Here is a 15,934-nt window from a genome sequence, read left to right on the forward strand (position 1 = left end):
GACTCGCAGAGAAACTGTGCAAAAAGTAAGGCGAAAGCGCCGTCATCGTCGAAGGTCCTCGCGAAGGACAGTGCAAAATCTGACTAGAAAGTCGGAAACTCAAGTGAAATCGACAGGCGCGGCAAACTGCGCTGAAAGAGAAGATGCTGGAAGATCTCTCTCTCCAAAGGAATGGCCACCCCTTCAGCCTAGACGATCTGTTGAGCCTCAACAGAAGCCGCCTCAAGAACAAGATGCTGCAACGGCCGTGAAGCCAGATCATCGCATGATGGTGATGCCAAGATCATTAGTGGACACCATTCGCGTGTTGTTAAGCGACATGAATACACAGTCAGCCAAAAGTGCTCTTCAAGTACTGGACGCGCTTAGTCCAGTGCTAGCAGCCCTAGAGTAGACCATGGCTAACCCACCACTGCGTTTCAGGGATGAGGTTCGTAAAGCAGCAATACTGCAGTGGAATGCCAGGGGATTGAGATCGTGCATTGGCGACTTTCGTCGATTTGTGTACGTCAGTATGTTTCCCGTAATCGTCATCTGTGAGCCGAACTTATAGAGTGCAATACGACTCTCAGGATACGAACCTTTTATGTCGTCTACTGTTACTGAAAGCAGCAAGGTTCTGGTGTACATTCGCCGAGACCTCACTTACATCTTTCAACCTCTACCACCTCATGACGGAAACCAATACGTATGCTTAAGAGTGAAACAGAGGAGGCTCAACATCACTGTGGTTGGCGCATACCTATCACCATCAAGCCGTTTCGATCAAAAAAGACTACGAGACATCATAGCGTTAACTCCTGACCCGTGTGTTATTGGGGATTTTAACGCTCATCATACATTATGGGGAAGTGATAATATCAACATGAAGGGCAGAAACTTTGTGTCTTTTGCCTCCGACAACAAACTTTGGTTACTGAACGATGGCAGTCCTACATTTTTACGTGGCTCCGCATACAGTAGCTGTCTCGACTTGGCTTTTGTTTCGCGAAGCCTAGTGAAACATACTGAATGGTTCACGGATATAGAAACGCATGGGAGGGATCACATTCCAACATACGTCAAGATCAGAGGATTGTCGCCTCCTTTAGTGCGCGTCATAGTTAAAAGAGTGGACTGGAAAAAATTTCAGTCTCGTATGGAAGACCAATGCCAAGAACACATATCCGATTTACAAGAGGCCATCAAGAGCACTGTAAAAGAGACTGTGTGTACGATCCCATGCCCTGTAAGATTCATGGACATCGACATAGAGCTGGAGCGGCTTAGAGCCTTGCGACGACGAGCTGAAAGAAGGTACCGGCGCACGAAGGACATAAAAAATTTACGGACTGCTAGACGTATGCAGAAGATCAAACGTCCATTGGACAAGCTAGAATTCCAACGCTGGATTACTTTCTGCGAGTCACTCGACCCTCGTAAGCCTTTATCGCAGATATGGAGGGCGGTTAGAGGTTTGCGGTCATCGCCCATTCAGAAGTCATTCAGAAGGATTACTTTCTGCGAGTCACTCGACCCTCGTAAGCCTTTATCGCAGATACGGAGGACGGTTAGAGGTTTGCGGTCATCGCCCATTCAGAAGTCGCCATTGAAGGCCTTAGCCCTTCACCAAAATCGACCAGATGTGGACGTTGCTTAAGAGTTCTGTGCCGGATTATCAGGGCAAACTACAGCCATCAGCAGCTCACCACTTTCGAGCAGTTGTCCCCCACCACGTGATTCCTGTATGGACTTCCCGTTCACCATTCAGGAGCTCAAGGCAGCACTCGCTTCGTGCAAACGTACCTCCGCACCAGGACCTGACGGAATCTCCTACAGAGCTCTGCGTCATCTGGGTGAGCGCGCGAGAATAGCTGTACTTCAGCTATATAATGATTGTTGGCTAGAGGGCACTGTCCCCTTAAGTTGGAAAACTAGTCGTCTAGTACCATTGCTAAAACCTGGCAAATCACCATTGGAACTCTCCTCCTATCGCCCGATCGCATTGGCTAGTTGCGTGGGTAAAGTGATCGAGAGAATGATTCTCGGCCAACTCGAGTGGTACTTGGAGTATCATGAGATCTACCCAAATGCCATGGCTGGCTTTCGACGTGGTCTGTTACTGCAACTGCTTTCTATCTACGCTGCTACTGCAACTGCTTTCTATCTACGCAATCGAGGCCTGGAAATTTCCTCCGGAAAGTGCGCTCTTCTGGCATTTACGCGCAAACCCATGTCGAATTAACGGTCAAAATATACCATATCGTCGATCTCGCAAATTTCTGGGAGTCATAGTCGACGAAGACATATCATGGAGCCCTCATGTGTCGTATTTGAAAAAGCGATTGACAGGCATATGCCATCTTTTCAAGTTTCTCGGTGAAAAGACTTGGGGAATGCAGCCTAATGCTATGTTACGACTGTACAGGGTGCTTTTCCTTGGCTTTTTACGATACAGTCTGCCTGCATTATCAAACGCCAGCAAAACAAGTCGACGCATGATACAAAGCGTTCAGGCACAGGCGCTTCGAATATGTCTAGGTCTGCCTCAGGGTGCCTCAACAATGGCGACTATAGCTATAGCCAAAGACCACCTCGTGCAGACCCATATTGAAATTGAAGCTTTGAGGACACACATGAGGCATGTGGGCCGGACTCCCCATCACCGCCTAGCCTCTCTACCAGTGAATAGACCTCGTACTTCCTTTTGTCGAACAATAGCTACACATGGTGACTCCCTACCAACTGGTTTTACGCCCGCGGCGAGACCTTCAATTCCTCCATGGTGCCTCAAACAGCCAGTCATCAACCTGACAATACCAGGCATCCAGAAAAAACGAGATTTCTCAATACCAGCCCTCAAGCAGCTCGCCTTACTTCTGCTGTACGAGAAGTACCAAGACTGCACCCACGTCTACACCGACGGCTCCGTCCTGCCAAACAGCTCAACTGCGGCGGTCGTTATTCCAACGCACGCCACAACCATCAAATTCAGGACAGCTCATGCAATCACAACAACGGCAGCAGAGCTTGCAGCGCTTCGCGCTGCGCTGTGTTTCATTAACGACCAAAGCACGCAACGGTGGACGATTTTCTGCGACCGCAACGCAGCACTGCAGTCACTTCTGTCAAATCTACTCTGTTGTCCACTCGAGCAGTTAGTATTTGAAACAGCAGAAATGTTACACCATATAACAGAGAAAGGGCACCACGTTATATTTCAGTGGTTGCCAAGCCACTGGAATTATCGGTAACGAACGAGCTGATCAAGCTGCCCGTTCAGCCCATACAGAAGACGAGTCAATACCTCTCTCAAGGGCGGACGCTGCTAGGAGGCTCCTCATGCTTGCTCACCAACGCTCCATGGCTCTTTGGGATGAGCCTCTCTTTACGCATGCAAGATTACGATCCCTTGATCCAACGTTAAGCATACAGCTTCCAACAAAAATTCGACGAGGCGACGCTACTGCTCTGTGCAGACTATGGTTGGCAGTCGCGTTTACCCGTGCGTACGTGTTTCGCATAGGTACGGCCGACACCGCCGACTTTGCACACTGCGTAGATGAAGAAACAATTCGACATATCCTGTGTGACTGCCCAAAATGCAACCTGGAAAGACGACACCTTTCTAATAAACTAAACAGGTTAGATGACCAGCCGCTGTCAGAAGAAAGTGTACTGCGCCATCGTCATGACTCATCGTCACAGAAGAAAGCCGTGCAAGCGCTACTAGGCTTCTGACGAACTACTGGCCTGTCGGAACGCCTCTGAGTGGACTGATTTTGTGTGTGTGTGTGTCGGTATTTTTCTCTTATTTTTTAACTCTCCCTTTCTCTTTCAACCCCCTATTCCCCAACACCAGTGTAGGGTAGCATACCGGATACTAGCATCTGGTTAACCTCCCTGCCTTCCTTTTTTTTTTCTCGTTTCTCTCTCTCTCTCTCAGCATTGCGAGCCCACCGCACCACAAGTGACTGTGCGCGGGGCTGTCGGAGCACACCCTATAAGTCCCAAAGGATGTGTATTGCAATATTTCGGGGTTCTCTCAAGAATTTCAGTCAAAAATTTAGCGGTAGATTTAGCAGCGATCTTGTGCATTATGCGACTGTCCCGCATCTTGGAAAGATACAGAAATGTCCTGAATTTTACTTCGCATTACGAATATTGTTTGGCAGTGTCTTGAGTTCAGCTGCATATAGCCCCTTTATTTGAAGACGTGAACTGCAGAGCCTGGGAAGCAAGTAATTCCCAGGCCCCTAATCGCTAAGCTGAGGAACTTGGGAAAGAGCTGTGTGCTGAGCCACTGCTATAGGGCTGCTGGATTTGTGTTAACTTAATAATTGTTGAAACTTCATTGTTTGGTGTCTATGAATATTGATTTGAAGTATGAAGTAGTTTTTCTTACAAAGTTGTATGTAAATTTTGACTTTGACTTTCATTTGTTATTCTGCATTTCAGAGATCTGAAAATATCCCATGTAAAAATTGATCATGAACAGTCGAAAATAGATTACTGAAACTTCTCAGTGTGTCATGTTGAAAGGGGAATTGATGGCACACATGTAGCCAGACACCGTTTATGGGTGAAAAGTATGATTTTATCAAATATTGTGGAGAAATGTTTCTGTGCTCTTTAGAGAGCAGTAAAATGGACATACATGGGGTGGAGAGTTTTTACTACCACGTATTCAGTGGACATAACTTGTTATTTTAATAACTCTCCTTTAGAATGTTACTACTGTGAGCTCAAGCTCTCCTCTCTATCGCTGGAGGACGCAAGTGTTTCTTGCTCAATACTGCCCTCAAAAGGGTGCCCTGAACGCAATGCCATTTTCAGTACCCTCTTATAGGATGTTTCTTTCTTTAATGTTGTAATAAGAGCACAATGACTCGCTTACCACAGCTTTTAACACTTTAGCATATGAGGTAATTATTTAGTGACATTTCTATTCTGCCCGATCACAGTATCAAAGAGCTCCAAGAGAGGCACATATATTGTTTATGTACAGTCAACCACATGAACGAGGCAAATGCAGGGCCTCTTTGTCAGCTGTGGCGATGTGCTTCTGGCTCGAGAGCAGTCTACTGTGAACAGGCGCACCCATTATCACGAAGAGGTGTGGAATTTCCTGTGTTTAGCCAGAAAGAAGAGGTTTGCGCCAGCACGCCAGCGAGCATGGGAGTTCTTTCGGAAAGAAGCTAAATTTATATGTTCTGGGCTCATACAGACGCTAATAAACGTCTGTTTTCTTAAATTCTTGTCGGTTGTTCAGTTGCCCACACATTTTACATTTTATAGCATAAATGCGCTAATCTTGGAGCAAGTACAGCGCCTTCTGTACTGAAGTCTTCGGGTGACCTCCTTGTATGTCGAGATCTCCGTTTCCTCGATGCTGCCTTGTGGTGTCACCGTGAATCTTCAGCCAATTAAGAGATCAGCTTGTATCAAAGTGCATGGATGGCAGTCTTCAGATTCAGTAAATGTGAGAGGTCTTAAATTGTTGATGGCTGCAACTCCCGCAATCAGTCATAAGTTCTTCGCAATTGAGGCATGCTCTTCGGAGAATCTTGCGAAGGGGTGTATTCAGTTCTTACTAGCCTCTCCCACTATCCACCCCGCCACGGAGCATTGGGCACAATTAACTTCTATTTTAGTACCCCTTTACTGCTCAGGTGTCTGGCGACATCATCTTGTAACGGCATGCTGCGAAGCTTTCGCAACTCCCGTGACATTTTCTTAATGTCTTCGCATTATCTGAATAAATGACCTGGGGAAGTTCTTGATCTTCGGCCTTCGGAAGGAAACCGAGCTTAAGCAAAAAGTTGTGACGAGTATATTTTCGGAGAAATGGAATGTTAAGTGCAGTTCAATTGGAAAAATTCATCGTCTGTGGAAGCCGTATGAATCAAGACCAATTATCTTTTTTCACGACCTTAATGAAAAACGTGATGTTCTAAAGAACGCCTACAAGCTTAAAAGGACGAGCTGTTCCGTACAAAAGGATTACTCTCAAGAAACACTCAGAAAACGCAAATTGCTATGGGACGATGCGAAAGTAGAAAAAAAAAGAAAGAAGACAAGCAAGTGTCTTTATAGATGAGAAACTTCGAGTTGATAATGATTACTTTATATGTAGCAATACCACAAAAAGCAGGGTTAAAATTCATAACTATCATAGTACTACTTCTAAAAAGGAACGACTTTCTCTGCCTTGTTACTTTCGAATTCGGAATATTAATGCTCGAAGTGTTCCTAACAAAACTGATAAGCTATAAGCGGTTATTCTCGGGCATAATCCGCACGTGGTTGTCATCACGGAAACTTGGCTGCATGACGAAACAGATCATATGGATGTCTTTCCCTCTGATTATCATGCTTTGCCAAGGGAAAGACACGTTATGTGTGGTGTTGCTATCTTGGCGAGGCAAGATATCACGGCGGTGCTCCTATGTCAAGCAGCTAATCTTGAAGTGTTCTCTCTAAAAATTTTATGTTGTAATAGTTCTTTTCTATTACTTGCTATTTACCAAGCCCCCTGATCCCACTCCACAATTTTTGCAAGATCTGCATCAACACATGGAATCTTTTGTACACAATAAAGTTTTTTTTAATAGGCAATTTCAATCTTTTAAGCATTGACTGGATTTGCAGTACTTATAGTGGTGTAGTCAGCGTAAATAATGGACATTTGCGCGACATTATTCTGATGTACGATCTACAGCAAGTGGTTACCGAGCCTACACGAATTAACGTTGCTTCCACTTGAATACCTGACCTTTTAGCCAGACCTTTCAAGATTTTCTGTTTTTGTGGGACAAGGTATTTCTGATCAGATTTTGTTGCTTTTTCCTGCACCGTGGATCTTCCCAAGTCTACTAGTTGTAAAGCAATTTCTGTAAAGGACTACTCACGGGCGAACGATGAGAGCATACTAGATTACCTTGACGATTGTCTAAGTGTTTTTGTAGGACATGACGCAGTCAGACTTCGGGATGAGTTGAAGAGTATTTGTATGCATTGTATCAACATTATTCCAAACATAACTAAAAAAACATTTAAGCCTCTCACTCCTTGGATGATGCAGGAGATAGTGCATGCAAAGAGAAAAGTCAAGCATCTGCAACGACGGGGTATTTCTCGTGACGTAATAGTACCATACCACGGTAAACTAAATGAGGCTGTTAGAGCTACTTAACTTCGTTAGTTTCAGTTTATCCTGCCGAATTTCAATCAAACAGCTCCCAGTAAGTTCTGGGGCTTTCTCAGCAAAAAAAAAAAAAAATTAAGCCAGTCGACCATGTTATGCACGAGGGCAATCCTGTCGTCGCTAAACAAGAGATCGCTGGTCACTGCTATGCTTATTTTAATAGCACCTTTTAAGTTCGCTTGTTCCCCGTCGCGTGAATAACGCACCAGTGAGGGATGACTATAGTTTTGTTTCTTTGCCCGGCGTCTTTTCGATGCTCTTGAATATAAAAACTAACTCGTAACCTGGGCTCGACAACTTCCCAGACGTGTTTCTTCACAAATATGCCGAAATGCTGTCACATTTTCTCGTTATCTTTCGTGCTTTGCTTTACTCGGCTGTGCTTCAAAACGACTGGCTATCTGCTCGTATCATCGCAATCCCACAGAAAGACGATCCATCACTAGTTCAAAACTATCGACCCATATCTCTAACCTCCTCTTGTTGCAAACTCTTGGAACATATATTCGCTAATGAAATCGCAAGGTTTCTTGATGATTGAGCAATTCTAACTCCTATGCAGCATGGTTTTAGAAAGGGCCTCTCCTCTGTAACATAATTAACTACTGTTATTCATAGTCTTGCTAGCGTTCTCGACACATCAAGACAAACTGAAATTGGATTCTAGGAAAGCGTTTGATTTTGTGTCACACTCCAAACTAATCAATAAACTTAATTCATCTGGACATTCTTTCATACCTAGTAAATTGGATTTCAGCTTACCTCGCTAACCGTAAGCAATTCATTGCAATCGATAACTGCTCTTCGAGTAACTTTCCAGTAACTTCTGGCGTTCCTTAATAAGGAAGTGTTCTTGGACCTTTAATATTTAACATATATATTAATGACATTATTGACTATTTCTGAACTTGTTCAGATAAAGAAAAAGCAGTCATCTGCAAATAACTTTAACCAAATTGCCTGTCAACAAGATCAAGGTCCCTTAAACTCGAGCTTTCAAAATATTGTAACGTGTTGCAAATGCTGGGATATGCAACCTAATATTGATAACACAGTATTAATGAAAATTGCCAAAAAATAATTAACTTTCATTTACTTATAATCTTGCATCCATGCCACTTAAAGAGGTTAATCAATATAAGTACCTAGTTGTCATAATAAGTAATAATCCCAGTTCGAGTTCCCACATCTCCCACCTTTGGGACTCGGCTTTCAAAAAACTCTGCTGTCTCAGACACAAATTAAAACACGCTATTGCCAAGACCAGTCTAACTGCCTATACTTCTCTCCATCCTAAGCTAGAATACGCAGCTGTCGTGTGGCGTCCTTACACTAAAACTAGCATCAATGCGCTAGAAATAACTCAACGTAAAACAGTAAGGTTTATTTTTTCTAAATATTGTACCAGTGACTCTCCAAGTATTTTAATGGCATAACACAACATCCAGTTCTTGCAACTTGGAAGAAAAATTCAGACTTAAATTTCTGTTCCTGTTGTCTAATAATAAGTTGTTTCTTTCTCTCCTGAACCGTATATTAAGTCTCCCACTGCTTGCCGAATAAGACATCGCCGCCCTGCCACATTAACGTCTTACAATACCAAAACCAACATATTCAAGTGTTCCTTTTTCCCTTGAACAGTAGCAGACTGGAACAGCCTACTTCTTAGTGCACTCAGCAACACCAACTCTATCGCATCCATTACACCTTAAACCTAGCCTTGTACTGATACCCTTGTACATTAATTAGATAGTTATGTATTGTTGATCTTTTCATTCTCTATATTCTTTTGCATTGTTTCACATTTGTCAGTGCTTGTTGGTAGATTCATTTTGTTGTCAGTATATCATCTTTGATACCTGCACACTTTTTACTGTTTGTTTGTACCTTTTCCCTCCTGCCTGGGCCTTTTCAAGGTCTGCAGTATTCCTAAATAAATAAGTCACGCAAGCCCATGAAGAATGCCTCAGAAGTCTCGCTGGACATGAGTTCTAGGTGGATCACTCTTGAAGTCGCACACGTGAATAGAACGATTACCGGTGTTTTCATGAGGTCCCACATAATTCACTTCAAATGCGTGGCTTGGTGTTGCGCGATGCTTTCCGAGAAGAGCTATGGGAGCATGTCCTGGGGCAAGGGTATATCATTTGCACAAGTAACATTCTCGCATCACTTTCTTCACCAGGCTTCGTGCTTTGCACACCCAGAAACGCTCTCATAACTGAGCCGGGGTATCCACACAACTGCGCAGTGGGCTCGGATTACTAGCAGTCATGAGAAGTGATGATCGCTTTTCAACATAATCGGGTGTTTAACATATTCGAAAGATTCCATCTGCATCAAGCGCCCACCAACCCGAAGTACCCAATCTTTGTCCTCGAATGAGTTGAGGCCTGCGATAGGCGATATTTTATTGATAGAACGCTTTTCTGCGATAGTGTTGATTTCTGCGCTGAAAGATGCGTCTTGTATGTGGAAAATCCAGTACTGCTCTGCCCTCGATATCTCCTCTGCAGTGAGGGTACTATTTTCTGTCGGTGCCTTGATGCTTGCAGCAATGGACGAACCTCTACACCCACGCTGTCACTCTCAGAAGCTTGTCGAGCCTGCTGTAGTGCTCCACTAGTGGAGGCGAGGCTTGAATGGTATGGCGACTTTTTCACAATTCACGAGTTCATCATCCACTGTTCACACTGGTTGGGAGGCGCACATGTATTCCGGTTTTTAAAGCCAGCACAATGTGCTTTCAGCTAGACAGATATGCTTCGTGTCAGCAGGTTGGCAGGATTGTCATTACTTGGGAAATACTTCCAAATAGACTTTTTTCAAGCGATCCCACAACGCCCGTGGGCCCGTGGAGCACTATGAAAAAAGTTGGTACGCCGAGAGAACCAGCCCTTTCTCTGCTTGCTGCTCATTGGGGCCGTGTGAGCACAAAAATAAACATGCCGCTGCATGTTGAATAGGGTCCTAACGTGCACCTACATATATATCTGCGCATGAAATGTGAAATAGATAATGCAGTCAGTGTGACTATCCCTGGATGGGTACGTAGAAGATGAGTGGCATGCGAGTTTTTGCGAATCGATACGTGTGGGCAAAACATGCTATCCGTGAAGAATGCGAGCTGGAACACTGAATTCATAGTTACTCAATGGTGAACTACTCGTAAAGCGCGGTGGCTTTTATTACCATCGCAGTTTGATTGGGTCGTTAAGACAAGACGGCAGAGAAGTACTACAGCTATAGAATTTTAAAAATTTTCACGGACAAGTCATGCGCTGAAACAAGAAAAGTAAACACATCTTAAATGTGTTTATAGACGAAGGAATGGAACTTAAATTCACGTGAGAGATACATTGCGCTAATAATTTGCAGTTTCTTATAAGATGCTTAAGTGTCTGTGGAGCATGTTTACTGGCAGTATATTTCGCATTCAAAATGTGAACACTACTGAATTTCGCGTTAGCGCATTCAAATGTTGCTCAGTGACGAATAAAAATATCGTACTTGCGCACGGAAAAGAAAAAAAATGGACTTGGGCACATTACGTGAGCAGTAGTTTGCAGCTGCAAGAAGGTGTGGTGTCGTGCCTATATACTATTGCATAGGTTTGCGAACAGCTCATTTGCATCGCAAAAAAAAAAGGTCAATTCGGACTATGTTCAGCCGCGAAGAAACTAGGAATGTTGCAGTTAATTCATGCATGCGTTTTGCACAGTCTGAAAGGAAGTCGGGAAGCGATTTGAGGTGAAGGTAGTGTTTTCTGCACCGTATGTTTAGTAACATTTCTTCTGTAGAGCGCAAAAAGTCGCTGGGGTCTGCAGTGCGTGGGCAGAGAAAAGTGCTATGAGAGGCATGCGAATTGTTCTTTCAATGTTGTGCAAGAGTTGCTAATCGAATTCATCTTGTGTTAACATATACAGATCGGTCAGACTAGTTGATGTATCAACACGTGCACAGATCATCAAAATTTATTGAATGAAGCCATCTCGCCTTGAATTTTCAGTAATTCAAATGAAATTTCATCTTTGAAGGCCTGCTAGTCTTGCACAGTCACCCTAACCAGACCACGTGAAAAATCTGATACATATCATGAAAAACACCGCAACTTGTTTAAGGGGGCAGACTGGTCTTGGGGACCAAAAAGGGACAAAAAATTCATTTTTTAAAATTGACATATGTGGTTTTTTGAAGTATTTTTCTATATGTCTGCAAATTTTCACACAACAGGAAGTGGTAATTTTTTTGTAATGTTATTCTACCTGTCCAGATTCTTGGTGCTGTTATCATGCAGAACCTGCAGAAAAAAAAAAATGTGGAACAGACTTCAAGGCTTCTTTATAATTTGCCGGGACTTTTGTTAGCCCTTCTATGAATTTATGAGCATTGCAAAACATGCGCACTATGATTGTTGCTTTTTGAAGAAGCTGTGCGTTTTCAGTTTTTTCATTTTTCTCAAAAAAGTAAATTTACGACTTCAATTTTGAGGCCTCAATATCTCTACAGCTAGGGCAGGTACAACAATCATTCTTTTTGCAATGGAAACCTGTATGTGTATAGAATGCAAGTATGGGAGCAGAATTTAGACCACAAGCCTTTTCAATTAAATACTCATCGAAGTTTAACACATTTACAACTGCTTTTTATTTATTTATTTATTTATTTATTTATTTATTCATACTGTTAGCATACATGCCGAAACAGGAGTTGCTCGTCTGGGCACACAAATTTCAAATGTCAATGCAAAAATAGAACATCCCACAATTTGGCACAAAGACAGCTAAAGCAATGCAAAAAAATAAATAAAAAAATCTAATATTCAATGCGCACACTGCAGCATAACTCGGCAGAACACAGGTGAGCAAGTGAGTGCCTTATCACAGCTCAGTTCAACATTTCAAACGCACATTCAAAATCTTTAACATTGTTACACAGTACGTCATTCCATAACTTATTCCATGTGTCAATAGCGGATACAATAAAAGAATTCTTTAACGATTTTGTGTTATGCTTCAGAGGTTTAATGTGTTTGGTGTGCTTTGTCCGCGAATGCGACGTGTCTAGAGTGAAAATTTTTGTTATCTCTGTTTTGTAGATACCGTGGAATATCTGAAAAAAGAATTTCATGCTGTTGATATTCATTCTCTCGTGCATTGTAAGAATATGAGCCCTAGTTTTTAGACTTGTTACGGACTGTGTTCTACGATAGGAATTAAAAATAAATCTTAAGGCTCTATTTTGAACCTGTTCACATTTAGCGATATTATTGTGCGTATATGGCTTCCATATTGGGCATGCATATTCCAGCAACGGAAGTACTGTGGTTTTATATGCTATAAGTTTTACTTCAGGTGTCGCGTCACCAAGCCTCCGACGAAGCATCCAAAGATTTTTTTGCGGTTTATCACAGATATAATCTCTGTGGCGATTCCAGTTCAAGCTATCTGTGACGTAAACACCCAGGTATTTATATTCTGACACATGGCAGAGTGGTTTGTTATGCATGACGTAACGAAATAAGAGAGGCTTGGTTTTTCTTGTAATCGGCATAAAAACTGTTTTGCTTGTGTTCAACTCCATTTGCCATTTTTTGCACCAAGAGCCTATCATGCCCAGATGTTCATTAAGCTTTTCCTGGTCATAGTTCGATTCTGCCTTTGAAAAGATGACTGTGTCATCAGCATAGTGCTTAATGAAAACATCGGGCGAGAAGCCGCTGTTCATATCATTAATATATAGTAAGAACAGCAGTGGCCCTATGACAGAGCCCTGTGGAACTCCTGAACCTACCGACTGGCTCGTGCTTTTTGTGCCCCTAATGCAAACCACTTGCTCTCTGTTTATCAAATAAGCCGCTATCCAATTTATGAGCTCATCATTCTGCAGGATCGTGCCAAGTCTTGCCATTCTTCTCGTAAATCTTGAGGCAATTGTCCCCGTTAATTCCGCGGTTCCAGACAATATTCGTACAGACACCGTGTACGGTGCGAAGAATCCCATCGGGTTGAACACTCTTGATCCTGCTTGTAGGACAAACCTTTTTGTGTCTGCTTTTGCTTTCAGAAAAGCAAGATTGGCCATTGAGAAGCTGAAGCATCACTCTGGGGACTTCACAAAGCTTCAGTTAAAGTAATGGTCATTGCGTGAAGTACAATTATGTTTTGGCTGGTTGATCGGTCTTGGCCTTCCAACAGGTTTATAAGCTCCGAGGAGTTTGTCGTCCATTTGCGGAAATTCATACCCCCTAAGAGCATCAGCTGTTGTGCCTCTTTTAAAAAACTCAGCGGCTTCGTCGTCCATATCGGCTTTTGTCACTAAGTCGACGTAGAACGATTCGCTCAAGGTGTTGGCAGTGGCGGCCATGCTTAGTGGCACTCTTCTAAGGGGTGAAGAATGGTTGCTGTCAGCAGAAATGGGCTGCATTTCGCTCTGAAAGGTACTCCGGCCATTCTCCATTTTTGCAGTTGCTTCTGTGGAAACTCTGCAGCATTGCCTTCTTCGAAGCAGAAAAATCGAAAGGCATCTCTGTCCTCTTCTTTTATCGAAATCTGCATATAAGCCTTCTCAGTTATGGCAATGGGGTGCATTCTGAAGCGCAATAATATTCTTATGAGGTTTTCTTGGTACAAGTTGTCACCTTTCTCTCATTGAGTGACTTGCATTTTTGATGACACGTCCAAGACTCGCACCTTTGTAGTCAAAGCCTGTTCTCGAATAAATTCTTTGTGTGGCACGTAGTACACTTTTGCTGGATTTTTAGGCGCTTTCTTCTGCATGTCTGGCTAGCAGATAGTCGCGTATCGTGGCGTATCAGTCTGGTAGTGGGGACCTCCTTGTTGTCACATAGCTCAAACCCTGTTTTCCAGAGCAACAACACTTCGTATCTGCCTCCCCGCAGCGCTATTCTTTCCTCAATTTGTTGCATGATCGAGCTCATGTTGATCTCTTTGTTTCTGGGATCAGATATGCCGATACTCTCCAGTTCGCAAAATTACAGGGTTAGTTTTTCATTAACCTCTACTTGAGTCTTCAACACGCATGCCATGACTCGGGAGTCAACTGCCTTTGACGACGAGTGTTCTGTGCTCCCTTAGAATGAATGTTCGTCTGAACTTTTGAGTTCGTGGCAATGAGTTTTTTCTCGCTTTCCGGTCTGTGCGTTTCACATGTCATCACCGTCCACATCTGGTCTGAGCCAATAAGCAAACTCATTCAGTTTTCCTTCTCAACGGATGAGTGAAGCAGCCCGTTGGCTATGTCGTGTCAGTTTTTTTTTGTTTTTATGACGATGATGACTTCTGTGGTAAAGCCCACTGCAATAGCTTTGATTCTGCTATCGTAAAAAAAGCGTTATGCTCACTGCAGACAAGTTACTTGTGTAAAAACAATGTACCACTAATAATGTTCTACGTGGCAGCAGTGAAAAAAAAATTGCAGCGTAAAGCTGCAGTTGACGTAAGGGGGCACGGCGCTAGGTGGCCTGGACAAGCAGTTCAGCACATTATTGTGTGCTCCGTACACTTTTGTGGTGAACTGCGCATGGCACTGAAAATGTTTACATTATTTTAACAAAGTGCTTGATTGGGCTGGTTGGTGCTGCATGGTAGACGAAGAAAGTGCTTAACAGTGCAAAGGACAGGAGGGGATAGAAGAGACAAGAACAGAGCGCGGAACTCACGAAAGTTTATTATATGCAAACCAACTGCAATATATATGAAAACCGAATCTGTGCATAACCACGCAACATCAGCAAAATCAGACACATGTGCCAAGCTGCCTACCTTATCAAGAGCCAGTAATATCAGTGGACACTAGATAATTCATTTTACAGCCGTAAAGAAAAATTGAAGGTACACTAACACAGGAAGCACCAAATTGTAGAATGTGGAAGGCTTCTCTAATCTCGCTGTTCGTTTGTTGAGCTGGGATCTACTGCAGTGATACCATGCTGGGTAAGCTACAACATTCACACTGCGGCAAAACAATAGTCACTTATGTTTAGGCTTGGGTGCACCAACTTAAGTTGGTATGGAAAAAAAAGTTTACCTAGTGGAGCAGAATACCGTTGTGACCAAGTGTAGAAAAAGTTTTGTTAGTGTGCACTTAGTTTGAAAGCCTGGTTTGTTGCTAAGACGATGCAAAATTTCTTTTTGCAGAACAAGTTCGAAAGCATTCTCTTTGAAATTCAGTACACCCGCAATGAGATCAAGGGGACGCTAATGGAGTTGGAGAAGTGGGTCAAGCCTGAAAAGGTGAGTGCAGTTTCATGATTTTTATTTTTCCCTAATACATTTAGTAGCTCATGAGTTGTGTTTGGGAAACTTAGTTGAAAGTGCACTGTAAACTTCAGATGGAAATGTATGCCCGTAATTTATTGAATACTTTAGAATTTATTAGTACTATGGTTGCACTGGAGGATACTATTATAATGCGAAATTATCTCACGAAGTGCACCACCTGTTTCTGGATCGGGACTTCCCCTTCTGCTATGGTGATTCTTCTCCTGTGCTGTGCACAGGCTGTTTGCAAGTTTCCGTGGCTTCAAGACATGGCTTTTGCGGACACCAGCCTAGCTGAGGAATTTTTTCACACAGACTTGCCATGGTGCCAGACAGCTGATTTGAAGGCCACCTGATGACAGTCTGGTCGTTGCGACTGGTTTCATTCAGTGTGCTGGATTCAGGGTCAAAAACACCAGGTTGTCAGAGCTCTTCATTGCGGTGTCCATTATAATAGTGTGCTCTT

General features: G+C 43.1%; 1 protein-coding gene across 4 annotated transcripts in view; it reads left to right on the plus strand.

Moving 5' to 3' along the window:
* Positions 1 to 15,934, plus strand: part of Aldh-III (Aldehyde dehydrogenase type III) — a 180,444-nt gene that overhangs the window by 17,923 nt on the left and 146,587 nt on the right. For 3 of the 4 annotated variants that reach the window (XM_075882911.1, XM_037432078.2, XM_037432079.2), the window contains exon 4: positions 15,346 to 15,441. In XM_075882911.1, the coding sequence (XP_075739026.1) occupies positions 15,346 to 15,441 (96 nt within the window). Of the gene's footprint in view, positions 1 to 9,735; positions 9,832 to 15,345; positions 15,442 to 15,934 lie in introns of those variants that run through there. The other variant, XM_075882910.1, reaches the window with a different exon arrangement.

This window comes from Rhipicephalus microplus, unplaced genomic scaffold, assembly GCF_043290135.1.
Source record: "Rhipicephalus microplus isolate Deutch F79 unplaced genomic scaffold, USDA_Rmic scaffold_14, whole genome shotgun sequence".
NCBI classification, from domain to species: Eukaryota; Metazoa; Arthropoda; class Arachnida; order Ixodida; family Ixodidae; genus Rhipicephalus; species Rhipicephalus microplus.